The 19572-nt window shown below is 39.3% G+C and overlaps 1 protein-coding gene and 1 non-coding gene across 5 annotated transcripts in view; one reads left to right on the top strand and one right to left on the bottom strand.

Annotated features, from left to right (window-relative positions):
- Positions 1 to 19572, top strand: part of EP300 (E1A binding protein p300) — a 71669-nt gene that overhangs the window by 2204 nt on the left and 49893 nt on the right. For all 4 annotated transcript variants that reach the window (XM_059681438.1, XM_059681439.1, XM_059681437.1 and 1 more), the window contains exon 2: positions 14146 to 14765. In XM_059681438.1, coding sequence (XP_059537421.1) covers positions 14146 to 14765 — 620 coding nt within the window. The remainder of the gene's footprint in view (positions 1 to 14145; positions 14766 to 19572) is intronic.
- On the bottom strand, positions 4680 to 4790 carry LOC132228942 (U6 spliceosomal RNA). The gene has a single exon (XR_009451541.1). It is a non-coding gene; the product is annotated as a U6 spliceosomal RNA (small nuclear RNA).

The raw sequence follows: 19572 nt of genomic DNA, 5'->3' as shown, positions 1-19572 counted from the left end.
GGTTGGTTCCCACCCACCCCCCAAACACCCCAAGTCGCCCAATTAAGATTCTGTTCCAAGATTTTTTTTGTTCATTCTTAAAATCTTAATAGTCTGGGTTTTGTTTTGAGTTTTTGTTACTGTTGTAGGGGTGGGGAGGCAAGTGTCAAGAAAATACTGTCCCCCTGTGAACTTTAAGTTGGTTCCCATTACATTTTTATTTTTTTTGTCCACTAGTGTGTAGTATAAGTTTGCAGGCAACTTCTAACAGATACTTCACTTTTAACAACTTTAAAATTTCAAACTTGTAACTTCTACATTTTGAGTTTTGAGTTGTCACCTAGATATTTTACAAATGTGAAAGTAAGTTGTTCCTTATACTTGGCTGTGAATTTTATCTGGAGCTGGTCAAAATGATGCCATAATTCTAGACCTCAGAAACTTTTTTTTTCCTCTTAATAGTATTAAGTTTGCTTGTGCCAGTTTTATAGGACGGAAGACTAGAATCTAATTGGGTTGACATTCGAAAGCATTACAAAACAAATTAGCATAGGACTGGTGCAGAATAAAAATGTGTTACTCAACGATTCTAAAAAATGTCCAGGTTGATTCAAATAACTTGAATTAAGTTTTCATGTGTTGGAATGAGGAGGAAGAGATTTATTTTTTAGCTTTTGCATCTTTATGTTCCTGTTTCAGTATTTGCACTTGAGTCATTAAAAGTTTTACTTTACTATGGTTAGGTCGGAACTACTTGATAAATCAAATGATTTATTCTCTCCCCCCCCCCCCCAAAAAAAAAAAGATCATAAAAGCCACTTGTAAAAAAATGTTGGTACAATTATTGACAGAAAAGTTAACAGGTAAGTCCTGGAAGAATTTCTTGAACCTATTTCTAATAATAACCTGAGTGATGGGAATGAGGAGGATTACATGTTGCCTTCATTGCACACTGGACATGTTCTGTCACTGCTCTGTAAACACTTAATGCTGTATGCACTGAAAGAACAGACTCCAGAAAGATGGGTGACAGCAACAGCACTAGGATCTGGCATACTAAGTAGGTAAAGATCTTTCTGGTCCTGGTATAGTTTTGTGTCCCTACTGTGTACTCCCATGTCAGAATTGGCTTGAAGTTTCATGCCTGTTTTTCATTTTAAAGGCACAGGACAGCTAGAATGTAAAATATCCTGCATTTTAAATATATATATTTTTATTGATTTCAGGAAGGAAGAGAGAGAGAAGCATCAATGATGAATCATTGAGTGGCTGCCTCCTGCACACCCCACACAGGATTGAACCCGCAACCCGGCATGAGCCCTGACCAGAAATCAAACCATGACCTCCTGGTTCCTAGGTCGATGCTCAACCACTGAGCCATGACAGCCAGGCTAAAATATACTGCATTTTAACCACTAGAATGTACACAATAGAGAAGTGGCAAGGATTTTTTTTTTTTTTTTTTTGGTAGGGAGTGAGGGAGGGGGGTGGATGTAAGGGGTAGGGAGAGAGGAAGAGAGGGAGGGCCGGGGAAAAATCAATGTAAAAGAGAGAGAGAGAGAGAGAGAGAGAGAGAGAGAGAGAGAGAGAGCGCGCGTGCGCTAGAGATAGATAGATAGATAGATATTAATTGGTTGCCTCTCACATGCACCCATCTACATGCCCAGATGGAGCCTGCAACCCAGGTAGGAGCCCTTGACTGGGCATAGAACCTAAGAGCCTTCCCTGCAGGGGCCAACATTCTAACCACTGAGTAACACCTGCCAGGGCGTGGCAAGGATTTTTTAAATGTCCATTTTACTTCCTCAAAATACCATGGTATATTAGTGGCTTATCATCCTAACCAATGTTTTCGGTGGAAGCCATTTCTTTTTTCAGCTCTTAAACCTGCCAGATTATGTTTTAGTTTTTACACATTAATGTTTACATTAGAGTTTTGCTTCTGGAGTTTTTCAGTTATAGCTCTTTGACCCAGTAAGATATTGCTGTTAAAATTAAAGTGCAAGACATTTTACCAAGTGCCTTGAACTCTGGCAATTGCTTATTCTCAAAGCTTTGTAAGTTCATTTATAGGGCTTCAGGACGGCTATCTGTGCTTGATGTGAGGTAAAGTGCCTGTTGTTAAATTGTAATAAGTCTTCTATGTGTTACAATATGGGTGCCCTTTCCAGCGTAAGTTCATGTTCTGTTGCAGAGGTAAGAACTGTATTGGCATATCCAGTGAATGGATGATGGGGATGGAGGAAAGGGATCCTGCCTTGGTTGCCTTTTGGTATTTTCTGTTTTACTTTGCTTTTCTACCTTCTCCTAGTCTAGTCTATAAAAAAAGGGTGAAGGGTGTGTGATTAAAACAATAAATTGAGAATTGGTGCCTAGTGTTGTTTGTAGGGGCATTAAGTGATAAATAAGAAAGGGAAAAAAATAGCAAAAATGTTGCAACTATAGTGGGAATGTAACTTCCTGGTATATTTATAAAAGTATTTCAGGAGTTAATTCTGCTAAACACCCATTAATAATGGAAAAATAAGACATGCTTCTTTAGTGGGCTTTTTTTGTTGAGATTTTAGGGTCTCTCCTTTTAGAATTTTTGAAGTTGAATTTTTTTAGTGTGGCTTACATTAGAAAGATTAATGAAACATGGCCAGGTAACTCAGTTGATTAGAGCAGTGCTTGCCAACTGGTGGTCCGTGAGGTCTGAAAGGTTGGCAACCACTGGGTTAGAGCATCATCCCCATATACCAAGGTTGTGTGTTCCATCCCTAGTTAGGGAACATGAAAGAATCAACCAATGAATGCAAAAGTGAGTGGAACAAGTTTCTCTTTCTCTCTCTCCTTCCCTCCCTCGCCCCCTTCCTCTCTAAAATCAATCAATAAATGTAAGAAAAGAAATTAATGAGTAAGATAAAACTTAAATTATGCCAAGTGTAAAATTTTTACAATACTGAATTTTGCCAATGATTTTTTTTTTCATGTGATGGATGGTAGTTTTGAAATTTTCATGGGAATTTTTTATTATTCAGTTCTCAAAAAAAGGTTTAAGAGAATATTAATTGAGGTGTTAAGTCTCTTCTAAACAATTTGGATCTTACTTGTTTTTATATGTAGATCTTTTTAGATAAATGGCCAGGAAGGTAATTAGAAGCAATTTAAAGTTGAGAGAGAGAGAGAAATTAAAACTACTGAAAAAAAAGTGAGTGGTTAAAAGATTGGGTTTTGAAGTCAGCTACGTACTAGAGTTCAGGTCCCAGACCTACCTTTATTAACTAACTGTGAGCCTTAGGCCAGTTTCTTAACTTCTCTGTATTAGCTTCCTCTCCTATAGTACCCACATTATAGTATTGTGGCAAGGAATAAGGGAGAATTCTCTTTATCATATGCTTAAGATAGTGCTTGCTGTAGCATAGTATGTGTTCATTAATTGTTAACTGTTTTTAAATTAATAAAATATGGTAGATTTTAAAAACTTTTAAGATTTATTGATTTTTATAGAGAGGGGAAAGGGGGCAGAGAGGAAGATTGATTTGTTGTTGCACTTTTTTATGCATTCATTGGTTGCATTAAACTTTGGCATATAAGGCGATGCTTTCTAACTAATTGTTAAGCTACCCAGCCAGGGCAGTGGTAGACTTTTTAATGACTATATAGAGACTAGAAAAAGAAAGCCAAGTGCATGAAGTTCAGAGGGTAGTCTTAGAAGTAAGGCTTATGGTACAGAGTTAGTCTATATATCACCTACTCAGATTAAGTTTTTTGAGAATATAAGAATGTGGCAGCAGAGATAAAAATAAAAGTACTACATATACTACTGTCACATAGGATGTCTTGTTTATGTAATTGAAATTAAAAATCAAAGTTTTAAGACATAATGATAAATCAGAAAACAGATTTTCTTGGAAATGCTCCCGATAAGAATGGCTTTTTGCTAAAGAATTGTGTGGTTGAGCACTATTTTTTCTGTTACGTATTTGCTTATCTGGGTCTTAAAAGAATACTTTCTTATAAAGGAGGAAGGAAAGTAGGAGCAGTGCAGTGCTTCTCAAATTTTTTTTTACTACAAGAACTACATTTTGCGTATAAAAATAGAGACCCTGTCTTAGCAAGTGAACACATAATACCCTTACTATTTGTAATATTTGCATTTTTATTTGTAATAATTGCATTTCATAGTTGTGACCCACTATATTGAGTTCTTGCCCCTCTATTGGCCTATGACCCACAACTTGAAAAACACTGGCTTAGAAAAGTTGACAAGGTAACAGTTGTCCTGTATTGGACCAACATTTTCTCTGTTCTAGGTATTTGTCTTCAGTACAGGGAGTACTCTGATAATCCAGGCAGGCAGACCCTTCCTTCCTGGAACCTATAGATAGGGGAGAAGAACAACATTCAAGTCCGATGTGACCAGCATTGTACGTACTTGGGAAGTACAGTGTATAGTGGGAGAAACAGGAAGACCTAACCTGTAATTACTATTAATCTGGTGGCTATCTTTGAGGAATTGGTGTCTGATCTTGGGATCTGAAGGATAGATATATGGTTAGTAAGAGCGAACCAAGCTGGGAACAAGAGAGTATGGCCTGTTCAGATCCCCAAATGTCCGGAGAGATGAACAAGGGGCCAGTTATGCAGAGCTTATAATGCTTATTGGAGTTTAGACTTTCCATTTTAGCTCTTTTATTTTTTTTTATTTTTTTCTTTTTTTAAATGTGGAACACGTCACAGGATTTGCTGGACAGCCTTACGCAGGGGCCATGCAAATCTCTCTTCTCTGTATCGTTCCAATTTAGTATATGTGCTGCCGAAGCCAACACTTAGCTCTTTTAAATGAATGGAGCAGTATTGTACCTTAGATGATTGACTAAGTGAGGAATTATTTGGATAGGAGAGGGAAAAATATGAAGCTGAGAGACCAGTGAGATGCTTGTATTAGGATGCTAGCTGTGATGAGGGTGGCCTGGATTAGAAGACGGAAAGAAGTGAAAAAGATTTGAGGGAAGGTGATAGTCAACAGAACTTAGATGTTAGGATATTGCAGTGGAGGAATCAAGAATAAGTTCCAAGTTTCACGTTAGGGTAGCTGGATTGGTAAGGATGCCATTTACTAAAATAGCAAACATAGGAAAAGAAGTATTTATGTGTAGCCATGGGAATGGGGTGGTTATGATGAGTTAAATTTTGGACCTTTTGAAGTTGTGTGATTTTCCTAAATTGAGTAGTCACTGTTTCTATTTGGTATGCCTTTCTTTCATTTCAGCCAACAAACATTTACTACTCACCAAATTGTAGGCACTCTGAATTAAAGATGAATTAAAGTGTAGTTTCTGCTCTCAAGTTCTTTAGGATGTGGTGGGGTTGGTATACATGTATACACAATTTTCCCATAAATTATACTCTGGTAAGTTTTTTAAAATCTGAATAAAGGCAGAGAATAGGAATTATTTCTAACAGTGTGGGTTTACTGTATTTGGGAAAAACTTTATAAAGAAATGGGGTTAGAAGTAGGGAAAGTTGGATATTTCAGGTGGAACAAATACAAGTGATTCTTTTTTTATTATTATTGAAGATGTAGTCATTGATTTGAGAGAGAGAGAGAGAGAGAGAGAGAGAGAGAGAGAGAGAGATTGATAGATTGCCTCCGAGAGGGAGGGGGAGAGAGAGAGAGAGAGAATGAATTGATTGATTGATTGCCTCTGGCATGTGCCCCAACAGGGAATTGAACTTGTAACCTAGTTATGTGCCCTGACCAGGAATGGAACGGACAACCTTTTGGTGTACAGGACAATGCTACAACCAACTGAGCCACCCAGTCAGGGCCAAATACAAGTGGTTCTTATGTGACTGGAATATAGACTGTATGGTAGAGTGTTTTTTTGTTATTGTTTGTTTTTTTTAATATATATTCTTTATTGATTTTTTACAGAGAGGAAGGGTGAGGGATAGAGAGTTAGAAACATCAATGAGAGAGAAACATCGATCAGCTGCCTTCTGCACACCCCCCTCTGGGGATGTGCCCTCAACCAAGGTACATGCCCTTGACCAGAATCGAACCTGGGACCCTTTAGTCCACAGGCTGACGCTCTATCCACTGAGCCAAACCAGCCAGGGTAGTAGAGTGTTTTAATGGGAGACAGATTAAAAAGGATGTTGGGGTCCTTTTATGAAAAAACAGGCTAAGGAATGTGACATTCATCTTACCATCAGGATAGAAATTATGAGCCAGGGGAGTGACGTGGTCAGGGAAAGTGGGAAGAAGAATTCTGGTGACGGTGTACAGAATCAGTAGCAGGAAAAGATCCTAATGACAAGAGGACCATGGGTACGTCATTTATCTCGAAATGCATTTATCATTTGCTTTTGCAGTTTTTAGTAAATTGTAATTACCAAAGTGAATTTTTTTAAGATCCAAGTTTTGCCTTGGCCTGGCTGCTCAGTTGGTTGGAGTGCCATCTGGTGCACCAAAAGATTACGGGTTCAATCCCTGGTCCAGGCGTGTAGTGAGGGCAACTGATCACTATTTCTCTCTCACATAATGTTTCTCCCCCCCCCCCCCCCCCCCATCCCTTCCTTGGGTGAGGATTTAAACATATCCTTGGGTGAGGATTAAAAAAAAATGCAAGTTTTGTTTACCAGTTGACATAATTTTAGAATATAGCAGATAGTCCTACCAATATAGAGTTGATTATTTACAGGTTGAGTTAATAGGGTTCATATTCAATAACAAAATAGTGTAATCTTAGGGAAGCCAGTGTTAGCACCAGTTACTGCAGCTATACAATGATGAATCAGTTATTTCACACTTGAGTCTTCCCTAGCAGGGGCCATGTTCTAAGAGAACTGAGTAAGATGGGTCTTTATTTTCCCAATTGCTCTTCAACCAAAACTGTTCTGCTTTTTAATTTTATTTTTTTGTTTCCATGTAAACACTACTAAGATGATCCCGAAGGATCCTTTTGCTCTAGGTTAATAAATTTACACATTTATATGCTTTAGAATCTTTAAGAGGCATTTCATTGGTTCTTTTTTATTTTTTAATATATTTTTATTGATTTTAAGGAGGAGGGAGAGAGAGATAGAAACATCAGTGATGAAAGAGAATCATTGATCAGCTGCCTCCTGCACATCCCTACTGGGGATTGAGTCCACAATCTGGGCATGTGCCCTGACCGAGAATCAAACTGCGGCCTCCTGGCTCATAGGTTGACACTCAATCACTGAGCCATGCCAGCTGGGTTCACTGGTTCTTAAAACAATTCCATGAGGGAGGGAGGTAGAATAAGTGTTTTACTACCACAGTTGGAACGTGATGGCTCAATGAGGTCAGCTTGAAGACGGGTTTAAATCCAAGTCTTTAGACTCCTTGAGCAGTGCCAAGTTATATACCAGTGGTTGCTGATGGCATTTAGGAATCAGAAATGCCCAGAACTTTGAGGAACAATCAAAATAGCAAGAGTAATGACAGTCAGTGATATCAGATTAAATAATAGGGTCTGTTTGATTGGAGGTCAAAGTATATGTGACTTTTTTTACATAGTCTCCCAGTTTTAATCAATATAGTTAAAAGTAAATGGTTTAAAGTTGATGTAAGAGAACTTTCTATAAAGTTACTACTGGTAGCCCTGCGCACGAATCTGTGTGCCAGTAGCTCTCTGTGGGGCCTGGCTGCTCCACGCCCGCTGCCCAGAGGCCCATCCGTGGCCAGGTGCGGAACACTTGCCTCATGACGATGCAAGCGTGTCCCCCCCACCCCCACCCCCCGGCCACTTCATGCCTGCTGCCCAGAGGCTCTCCATGGCCAGGGTGGAACGCTTGCCTTGTCGCCATGGACACTGCCCACTCTCTGTGGGCACCCCCCCTGCCCCGGGACTGGGGGACTCGGCGGGGCAGAGAGTACTGGGTGCCACCATCTTGTGGCTATGGGCTCTGCCATCTTTGTGACTGAGTGACCATTAATTTGCATATTACCATTTTATTAGATAGGATAATACCCAATTAGATACAAGTAATTATAGTATGCAGTTGTAGAATTGCTAGAAACATCTTATTTCATGAGCATATCCTAGGTGCTATAGGAAATGTAAATAATAAATGAGACCCCTATTTTTCAGATACTTATAATTTGGTAAAGAAGTAAGATGTACACAAATACTATTTAGCTGTAACAAAAGATGGAAGATACGAAGTACATAGTTGAGGTTGTAACAAAGTGAGCCATCTTGGGAATTAGGACTACTGGGACCAGTCTTTGAGTGAAAACCTGAGTGGTAACTACAATTAGGTCTGTTGAATGTATAAGATTGCCATTAAAAAAAAGAATGACCCTAAACCTTTATTTTTCAAGATCTACCAATGTAAACTCTCCTGTCTGTTTCAAAATGGAGCCTAATTGTGTAATGTGAGGTCACATGTTTTTCATAAACATAAAACAGCAACCAAGTGCATTTGGCTTTAGAATCCTTCTATATAATAAAAGGCTAATATGCAAATTGTCCCCTCAACTGGGAGTTTGACCAGGGAACGGGGCCATCCGGCCAACCGCCTATGGTCAATCGGCCTGGACCCCACCCTTGCATGAATTTGTGCACTGGGCCTCTAGTAGGTTACATGAAAATCATAAAGACTCTAGGGTAGCCGTGGGCAAACTATGGCCCGCGGGTGGGATCCCGCCCGTTTGAAATGAATAAAACTATCGAAAAAAAAGACCGTACCCTTTTATGTAATGATGTTTACTTTGGATTTATATTAGTTCACACAAACACTCCATCCATGCTTTTGTTCCGGCCCTCCGGTCCAGTTTAAGAACCCATTGTGGCCCTCTAGTCAAAAGGTTTGCCCACCCCTGCTCTAGGGCCTAGAGTAAGATTTCTATATTACTGAAGTTAATTTCTCCTCAGTGAACTCTGTAAATGGCTGTTATCTACTGACATTGAGAGGACTACTAAGAATAATACAAATATTTTTTAAAAAGAATAATACAATTATTGAGGTGTTAAGAACAACGCTTGCCTCATTGAAAGTGCCTGATGAAAGCTTGCTCTTCTTATAAACCAGTCTTATTTCCTAGTAGGGTTATGATTCTATTGAATAATAATACTTAGTAACATTTTCATATTTTTAATATGTGCCAGCCAATATTTTAAATACTTTACATATATTAACTCATTTAATCTTCACAAATATCCAATGAGTATTGAAGTAATAAGCATATGGAAGTTCTCTATCCTATTGAATTTGAAATTTCCAATACATGGATTTTACTGGCCATGTAAGTATTCACAAATAACTTTCTTATTTATACAGAGTTGGAAACTAGGTTCTTCTGTATATACTTTAGAATCATCTTGTCTGGTTCCCTTAAAAACTGTAAGAATTTTTTTATTGGCACTGCATTGAATCTATTGGGGCAGAATAGATGTCTTTATGTAATACCAAAGATTTGTACCTAGGTGTTTAGGATATTATTCTATTTATTTATGTAGTTTTTACTTTCACAATTTACATATATTTTATAGTAACATATTGTTAGATTTTTTTTCTAAGTTTTCCCCATGCTATCATAAATTGTATTAAAATTTTTTTTTCTAAACATCACTGATGTACAGAAATGTAGTTTAATTTCTTTATATTTGTGGTATATTTAATCACCGTGCTAACCTCTCACTATTTCCATTTCTTTGCTTTGGATTTTCTATATTGATTTATCTCAATAAAGTTGTGTTTCTTCCTTCTCAGTTTTTTAACTTATAGTTGTTGTTTTTTAATATTATTGCTTTGGCTAGATACTCTAGTACAAGATTGAATAGAAGTGGCTGTCATGAGTATCTTTGTTTTGGTCTGATGCTAGACTACTTTTAATGTTGGTCCATTATGCATATTTGCTGTCAGATTTTAGAAAAAACTTTTTATCAATTTAAAGAAGTTCCCATCACTTTCTTGATTTTTTAAAATGTGATTTGGTATTGAGTTTTATGCAGTGCCTTTCTTGTTCCACTTATTTACGCATTCATTGGCTGATTCTTGTACGTGCCCTCACCGGGGTTCGAGCCTGCAGCCTTAGTGCATCGGGATGATGATCTTCCCTTGTGAGCTACCGGCCAGGGCCTCCAGTGCTTTTCTTGTAGCCATTGAGATTCATCTTATCCTTTCTTCTTTGTTAATATGGTGAATGACCATCTACATACCTGTAGTCTAAGGTTCCATTGCAAACCTTTCCCCTTTGGATTCCTGAGATATCCCAACTTGATCATGACAATACATTTTTAAGGCGCTAATGAACTTTGTTGCTTTCTTTTATTTTATTTTTTTTTAAGGGTTTTTGCTTCTGTGTTCATGGTTTTTACTGGCCATGTATGATTTTTAGAGTAGTCTGTTTTTTTAAGATATATTTTTATTGATATCAGAGAGGAAGGGGAAGGGAGAGAAGAGATAGAAACATCAATGATGAGAGAGAATCATCAGTTGGCTGCCTCAGTGAGCCCACAACCAGGGCATGTGCCCTTGACTGGAATTGAACCTGAGACCCATCAGTTTGCAGGTCGACGCTCTATCCACTGGGCTAAACCAGCCAGGGCTCTTTCTATTTTCTAGAAGTGTTTAAGATGAAGTTGTCTTTTCCTTGAAAGGTCAGAAGGACATGTCTGTAAAAACATTTAGATCTGGTGTTTTCTTTATGGAAAGACTAATAAGTGATTTATTTTTGTTAATAGTAATGGGATTATTCAGGCTCTTTATATCTCCTCCTTTTGAACTTTTTAAATGGGAAACTTCAATTTAGTAGGATAGAGAACTTGCATATGCTTATTAGTTTAAGTTACCAGTATTTTTGTGTGCCCCTCTCCCCCTCTTTTTAAAACTGGTTTGAATCAGAAGTTAAACAAGGTATATCTGGTTGTTGACTCTTTTACTTGATAATATCTTCTCTCATTCTCTTTTTTTGCCATTGATTTGTTGGAGAAACTGGGACATTTATCCTTTATAATTTATTTTTGATAAGGTTTGGTGAGTGTTTTATCAGGAATTTATTCATTTATGTCTCTTCAATTTTTTTTGCATGAAGTTGATTAGTATGTTGCTTTCTCCTTTTGTTTTATTTTTTCCTTAATTTTCCCAGAAATTTATCTTTATTACTCCTTCAAAGAACCAAATTCTGGTTTGTTGATACCTTCTCAGTTATATCTCTGTCTTTCTCATGTTAATAATTAACTGCTTTTTATCTTTTTAAAAAATATGTTCCCCTAGCCGGTTTTGCTTAGTGGGTAGAGCACCGGCCTGTGGACTCAAGAGTCCCAGGTTCGGTTCTGGTCAAGGGCACATGCCTGGGTTGCGGGCTCGATCCCCAGTGGGATCGAACCAGTCAGTGATTCTCTCTCATCATTGATGTTTCTATTTCTCTCTCCCCTCTCCCTCTCTGAAATCAATAAAAATATATTTTAAAAAATATGTGTTTTTTTTTTTAAGTGACAGGAAGAGATAGGGAGAGAGAGAAACATGGATTGGCTGCCTCCTGCACGCCCTCTACTGGGGATCAATTCCCTGACCTCTTGGCACAGGGTATCTTGCTCAACCAACTGAGCTACACCAGCCAGGCTGCTTTTTATCTTTGATCATCTTCCTGCTGTTCTTCTAACTTAATCATTTGGATACTTAACTCGTTAATTTTTAGCTTTATTTTCTAATAAAGCCTTTAAGTTTTGAAATCTAGTGTTGTTGTTACTCAGTTTCTTTTCTGATTTCATCTTTAATTTGTCACTTAGGTATATGTATGTTTTTTTAAATTTCTAAATGGGTAGAGATTTTTATTTTTCCGTAACTGTGCAACTGTAAAAATATATTTCTTTGTATACTTCAGGGGGAAAGTAGAATGCAAAATTGCTCATAAAGTATGTATGATCCCAGTTTTGTGAGTTATGTAAGTAGAAATGATTAAGGCAGGGGTTCTCAACCTGTGGGTCGCGACCCCTTTGGGGGTCAAACGACCCTTTCACAGGGGTCGCCTAAATACATCCTACATATCAGATATTTACATTACAATTCATAACAGTAGCAAAATTACAGTTATGAAATAGCAACGAAAATAATTTAATGGTTGGGGCTTACCACAACATGAGGAATTGTATTACAGGGTCGAGGCATTAGGACGGTTGAGAACCACTGGGTTAAGGAAATATATCAATATATTAAAGTTTTTTTTTTGAGTAATGATATCAAAAACATTTTGAGATCTATATTTCAAAACTATTCATAAGACATCTTTTATTATTTTTATATATATATATTTATTTATTTAGAGAGAGAGAGAGCAGGGAAGAGGGATAGAGAGATAGACACATCGATGAGAGAGAAATATCATGATTGATCGGCTGCCTCCTGCACACCCCCCACAAGGGATTGAGCCCTCAATCCAAGCATATGCCCTGACTGGGATCGAACCGGTGGCCTCTTGGTTCCTGGCTTGATGCTCAACCATTGAGCTACACCAACCGGGCAAGACACTTTTTATTCTTATGATGGATGGGCACATAGGATTTTTCAGAAGGAACGAAATTCCGTAAAAGTCTGGACTCTAAACAAGTCCTGAGATCCTGGGACCATTTGATTCGATTAAGATATGACCAGAATGCTTAACTGTGTTGGGCATTAGGCAAGGAGTTGGTCCATAAGTGATAAGATGTGTGCTTTCTAAAGAGCTACATGGGTGCAGGGGTGGGTGGGGAGGGGAGGGAGAGACAGACACACTATTTCAGTGCTGTGATAGAGAGCTATAAGAACTGGAAGGGCACGTAAAGGAGTTGTGCTTAAAAATCAAGATTGATTGGACCAAATAGATCATTTAAAGTGGAACCTTCTTTAAGCAATGAACTATTTTTAATGGGATAGTCCATTGTAGAGTCAGGTATATTTAATTATTAAATACCCAGTAATGCCTATTTAATATGAAAACGACTCGGAGAGCCGAAACCGGTTTGGCTCAGTGGATAGAGCGTCGGCTTGCGGACTGAAAGGTCCCAGGTTCGATTCCGGTCAAGGGCATGTGCCTGGGTTGCGGGCACATCTCCAGTAGGAGATGTGCAGGAGGCAGCTGATCGATGTTTCTCTCTCATAGATGTTTCTAACTATCTCCCTCCCTTCCTCTCTGTAAAAAATCAATAAAATATATTTTTTAAAAAAAGAAAGAAAACTACTCGGAGAATTAAAAAGGAAGAAAACTCAGCAGTAAAGAGAAAAAAAAGACAACTCAAATACCTAAATATATAAAATGAGTTAGGACTGTCAACAGGTCAACCAGGGACAGTTTTGCCCTTCCAAGAGATATTTTAGTGATACTGAGGACATTTTTGGTTGTCACAGATGGGGTATGGATACTAATGGCATTGAGAAGAGAGCGGGGATCTGTGGATTATCTTAACAATGCTCCCTTCCCTCACAACAAAGAATTATCCAGCCCAAAATGTTTAATAGTAGCAAGATTGAGAAAAACCTGGGCTAATCTCTAATTTCATCCTCTTTTTGGTGGCAGTGGGGCAGGAGTGTAGGGTGGGAGTGATTTGTGTGTTTTTCTATCCTATTCCAGCTAGATTTTGGTTAAGGAATCTAATCTGTAGGCTGAAGTCAGGTGAAAGCAAATTCACTCAGCAGATTGAGGATCTGTTTTGTGATAGAATTTGGCAAAAAATGGTAGACAGCCCCTTGTTTCATGAAGCTCACGCTGAATGTTCTACAAATGAAGGGTCTTTTGTATCAGTTGTCTTTATTATTATGATAGTTTAAACCTTTTGTTCTGAATTCGTTTGCGTTTGGTAAATAATTTTAACCTCTTCTATGGAATTCTGGAATATTATCTAACTTAATTGTACATCTTTTTTTATAACTACTAATACAGACTTTTAGCAACTCATAATGGGTGTTGTGCTGAGATCTAGTCCTTTTTCCTTGGTCTTATTTAAGTACAGTTCATTAAGTGTTTAAACTTGTTGGTATAATCAAACATTCTCCTGTTTTTAAATATGTAAATATCAGAAAAGGCTTTTTAGTATAACATGAAAAACCTCAATAGATAGTATTCCATAGAGTGAGGTATAAAAATGCAATGTTTATCAATAAAAAAATATAAAGCAGTTTTTAATTTTGATTTCGTCTAACTATAACCATTACCTTTTCTCTTGCTTTCAGATTTTGGCTCTCTATTTGACTTGGAGCATGACTTACCAGATGAATTAATCAACTCTACAGAATTGGGACTAACCAATGGTGGTGATATTAGTCAGCTTCAGACAAGTCTTGGCATGGTACAAGATGCAGCCTCTAAACATAAACAACTGTCAGAATTGTTACGGTCTGGTAGTTCCCCTAACCTCAACATGGGGGTTGGTGGCCCAGGCCAAGGCATGGCCAGCCAGGCCCAACAGAACAGTCCTGGATTAGGTTTGATAAATAGCATGGTCAAAAGCCCAATCCCCAACATGGGAATGGGCACTAGTGGGCCAAATCAGGGTCCCACACCACCATCTGCAACAGGTATGATGAACAGTCCAGTAAATCAACCTGCCATGGGAATGAACACAGGGATGAATGCTGGCATGAATCCTGGAATGTTGACTGCAGGCAATGGACAGGGGATGATGCCTAATCAAGTCATGAATGGTTCAATTGGAGCCGGCAGGGGGCGACCTAATATGCAGTACTCAAACCCAGGCATGGGAAATGCTGGCAACTTAATAACTGAGCCCCTGCAGCAAGGCTCTCCCCAGATGGGAGGACAGGCGGGACTGAGAGGCCCCCAGCCTCTTAAGGTAAGTGCAGTTTGGGTTTGTGTGCACTATCAGTATGTTTTTTAGTGTTCCAGTGTTGGAGGGAGGGGTGAGGTCAGTTCATTTATTTTTATTGTTCATATTTAATCTTCCATTGTGTAGCGTTTTCCACACATTTTTTTGCCAAGGCTCTACAAACCCTAAGTATTGTCACAAATTTTATGAAGCTCTTCTATTAAATTCAGTACAACATTTTACACAGCTTATTGGTATTGTATACCTTCACAGTTTGTTCCAAATTATTGCCAGCTAATTCCTGTTCTCTCTGGCACAAGTATTAGAATATTTTCATTTTATTTCTAAACCCACTTTAGTCTTCATAGCCTCCTTATAAAAATAAAATTTGAGATAGCTGCCATTATACTGTCTTCAGGTAGACATCATTTGTTACCACTGCTATGAATGTCCCTGGTTTTTAAGAGATATTTCTTTATTATAAGATTTTTTTAAATGTTATTTTTCCTTATTGCTTGATGGAAATTAAGGTGTATTCGTTTACTATGAAACCTTAGCTAATATTCCAGGTTTTCCAATGCCTACTGCTAGTTTTATGAATTAGAGAATGCTAAGTATGTTTTCAAAAAAAACCTTAAGATGAGTTCTCTCTATTGATTAAGACATTTTAAACACATTCTTGATGCTTATTCTGCCATATTTTTCCTGTATATTTTATTCCTTTTTCTTAAAATGGTATCACACTGTAATTGCCACTGCCTGGCATGTGTTTAGTAAATACTTGTTGAATAAAAGAGATGGCTTTGCTTGAAAGGTATTATTGGAGATTGGTAAGATTCTCACAAGGAGTCAAGAGCAGGTTTTTTCTGTAAGGAATAATTTTTAGCAGGCATTAGGATATTCGTGCTTCTGAGAATCATGATGGTGAGAGCCCTAGGATTAAATTAAGACGTAGGCATGAATCAGGAATATGGGAACTAGGGTCACATGTAGCTGTATGAAAGCCCTTAAAGCTTTTTTACTACATAGTAAAGAATATTTACCTTAAACTTGGGAAGGGATTCTGTTTGGCATCCCTACCTATGCTGTAGATTCTCTCTTGCTGGCACTTTTATGTTGCTGTGTTGATGTAGTTTACCTAGCATATTTGGAGTGAAAACCAGAAACAAGAGGTAAAATATTTATTAGGCACCTCTTCTAGGTTCTAGGAACATAGTTGTGAAGAGTCCCTGCCTTCCTGATACTTACATTCCAGTGGGGAGAAGAGGGATGACAGACAGTAAATCTTCACTGATTGATCAGATATTTATCAAGTACCAGCTTTGGTGCTGAAGATAGAGCAGTGAATAAACTTATTTCATGGAACTTACTTTCTAGTGTTCACATAAGATGTAAATGTATAGTATTCCAGGTAAGTGCTATGAAAAATAAAGTAAGGGTAAGGCTCATGGGGAGAATGACTCAGTTGGGAGTTGGGCACCGTTGTATTTATAATCTAAATCACAGATTTCTTTTTCCTTTTTTAAAAGATTTTAAAAATCGATATTTGGAGAGAGAGGAAGGGAGAGGGAGAGAAAGGGAAATACTGATCGGCTGCCTCCTGGGCATGGCCCTGACCATGAATTGAATCCTTGGACTTTTGGTGCATGGGATGACATTAACTAATTGAGCCACACTGACCAGGGCAAAATCACAGATTTCTTGCATTGCCATTGTTTGAGGAACTGGGTGTATACAATGAATAAAACAGACAAAATTCCCTGTCCTTGTGGAGCTTTAATTTCACAGGAAGGAGGGATCCAAATATAAAAACTTCATTATTAAAATATTTCCTTATTTCAGCCTTGGCCAGTTGCTCAGTGGTTAGAGAGTCTGAAGTATCTTGGGTTCGATTCCCAGTCAAGGGCACATACCTTGGTTGCAGGTTGGAGCCCTGGCCCTGGTCTGGGCACTTACGGGATGCAGCCAATCGATGTGCTTCTTTCACATTGATGTGCGTCTCTCTCGCGTGCGCTCTCTCGCTCTCTCTGTGTGTGTGTATTACACAAACACACATACACACACACACACACACACACTAGAGGCCCGGTGCACGAAATGTGTGCATGGGTAGGGTCCCTAGGCCTGGCCTGCGATCAGGGCTGATCAGGTACCCTGCCTCCCCGCCTCCTCCTTCCCTCACTCCTTCAGTGCCCTGCCACCACCGCTGGTTGCCTGCCATGTTCCACACTGCCCCCTGGTGGTCAGTGCATGTCATAGCGAGTGATCGAACTCCTGGTCTCCCAAACTCCTGAGGGGACAATTTGCATATTAGGCGCTATATATATATATATATATATACATACATACATACATACATACATACATATATATATATATATATATATGTAAATAAAATAAAAGGGTAATATGCAAATTGGTTCTAACAGCAGAATGACTGGGAATGAGTGGTCACTATGACACACACTGACCACCAGGGTGCAGACGCTCAATGCAGGAGTTGCCCCCTGGTGGTCAGTGTGGAGCTCTGCTCAGCCACAAGCCAGGCTGACAGCTGCCAGCACAGCGGTGGTGGTGGGAGCCTCTCTCGCCTCCTCAGCAGCACTTGCAGCTTAGGCCTGCTCCCCGCTGGCAAGTGGACATCCCCCGAGGGCTCCCGGGCTGCCAGAGGGATGTCTGACTGCCAGCAGGTGGACATCCCCAGAGGGGTCCCAGACTGCGAGAGGGCACAGGCATGGCTGAGGGATCCCCCCAAGTGCACACATTTTTGTGCACCAGGCCTCTAGTATATATATAAAAATAAATTAAAGCCTAATATGCTCAGTGTCCGGTTGTCCATTCAACCAATCAAAGCGTAATATGCTAATGATATGCTAAGGCCACTCAGCCACTTGCTATGATGTACACTGATCACAAGGGGGCAGACAGTCGACCAGTTGCTATGATGTGCACTGAACACCACGGGGCAGACGCTCCATCCAGTAGGTTAGCTTGCTGCTGGGGTCTGACCGATTGGGACTGAGTGAAACTGAGTGAGATGTGCTGGACATGCCCTAGAGCCCTCCCGCGATCCTTCCCCAGCTGCCCAACCTCCCGTGTCCCTCCCTGGCCCCAGTCCTGCACCGGTGGGATCCCTTGGCCAGGCCTGTGCCCTCTCACAATCCGGGACCCCTCGGGATGTCAGAGAGACGGTTTCGGCCTGATTTCACAGGCCAGGCCGAGGGACCCACTGCTGCATGAATTTGTGCACCGGGCCTCTAGTGTGTATATATATATATCTTTGCCTTCCTCCCTCCCTACTTTCCATTCTGTCTCAAAATCAATGGAGAAAATATCCTCAGGTGAGGATTAAAAGAGTACATATATTTCCTTGCTTTAAATGAGTGCCCAGGTTTTGAACCATACTACCTGAAGGATATGGGCTACCCCACATCCTCCTCTAAATTCAGCTGCATTTTGTGAAGCTTCTTGATTAAATCATTTCACAAGATATTATTATATCTGCCTCCTAAAAAATGCTGGTGACAAAAGAAATTTAAAATTTTGAAAATTATTTTTTTAAATAGCTGTCCTTTGTGTATGAAAGAAGAAATGAAGTTAACTAATACAAACATCATAATTAATGGTGTGGACTATGGAACTACACTACCTGGGTTAAAAATGGATCATCCACTTACATAGTAGCTATATTACATCAGGCAGTTTGCCTGCCGTGCCTCTGTTTTCTCATCTGTAGAATGTGAATAGTCAGAGTGAGGTGTAAACTACCTCAGAACTGTTGAAGAACTAAATGAATTGATAAAATAAGCTCTTTATGCGTGGTATATAGTGAGCACTTATTAGTGCAGTAGGAGGAGGAGGAGGAGGACTAGTAGTAGTAGCAGCAAGTGCTCAGTATTATTGTAGTTGCCATTCGTGATGATTTAAAGCATTTTTATGGGGTAGGAAAGAAATCAAAACTACATCATATGGTTAAGCTACAGTCTTTTAGAAGGGCAGCTGTCAGCTATAATGGAGAATAAATGGATGTACCACATGAACAGCAATTGACTAGAGCAGTGGTCGGCAAACTGCAGCTCGTGAGCCACATGCAGCTCTTTGGCCCCTTGAGTGTGGCTCTTCCACAAAATACCACGTGCGGGCGCGCACGTACAGTGCGATTGAAACTTTGTGGCCCATGCGCAGAAGTCGGTATTTTGTGGAAGAACCACACTCAAGGGGCCAAAGAGCCGCATGTGGCTCGCAAGCCTCAGTTTGCCGACCACTGGACTAGAGGATGTGGAAGATGCTACTAGTAGAGACTTCAGTGTGTTAATACATACTTTTGAAGGAAAGTTTACTTTCTTTGGACTAAGGATTATTTTAAAAGTGTTCATTAATATTCTGGAGTTTTTAGTTTTTGGTTTTTGTAGAAATAAATACAAAATAAATCTGTCTATGAAATAGCTTATTGTGATTAAGGTGACACTCAACCACTAAGCCATACTGGCTGGGCTCAAATTATTTTTAATGAAAGAAAAAATAGCCCTAACCAATTTGGCTCAGTGGATAGAGCGTCGGCCTGCAGACTGAAGGGTCCCAGGTTCAATTCCGGCCAAGGGCATGTACCTTGGTTGCAGGCACATACCCAGTAGGGAGTGTGCAGGAGGCAGCTGATCGATGTTCCTCTCTCATCGATGTTTCTGTCTATCCCTCTCCCTTCCTCCCTGTAAAAAAAAATCAATAAAATATATTTTCTGTTTTAGCTTCCTAGAACTGTTTGTGATTTCCTGGTCATTTGCCTTTTCAGTTTAGGTGGTTATCTGTATTGCTGTGGTCTAGGTAGGTGATGGGT

This window comes from Myotis daubentonii, chromosome 2, assembly GCF_963259705.1.
Source record: "Myotis daubentonii chromosome 2, mMyoDau2.1, whole genome shotgun sequence".
Taxonomy (NCBI): domain Eukaryota; kingdom Metazoa; phylum Chordata; class Mammalia; order Chiroptera; family Vespertilionidae; genus Myotis; species Myotis daubentonii.
Note: the sequence above shows the minus strand (reverse complement) of the source record. Positions and strands in the feature narration are given on the sequence as shown.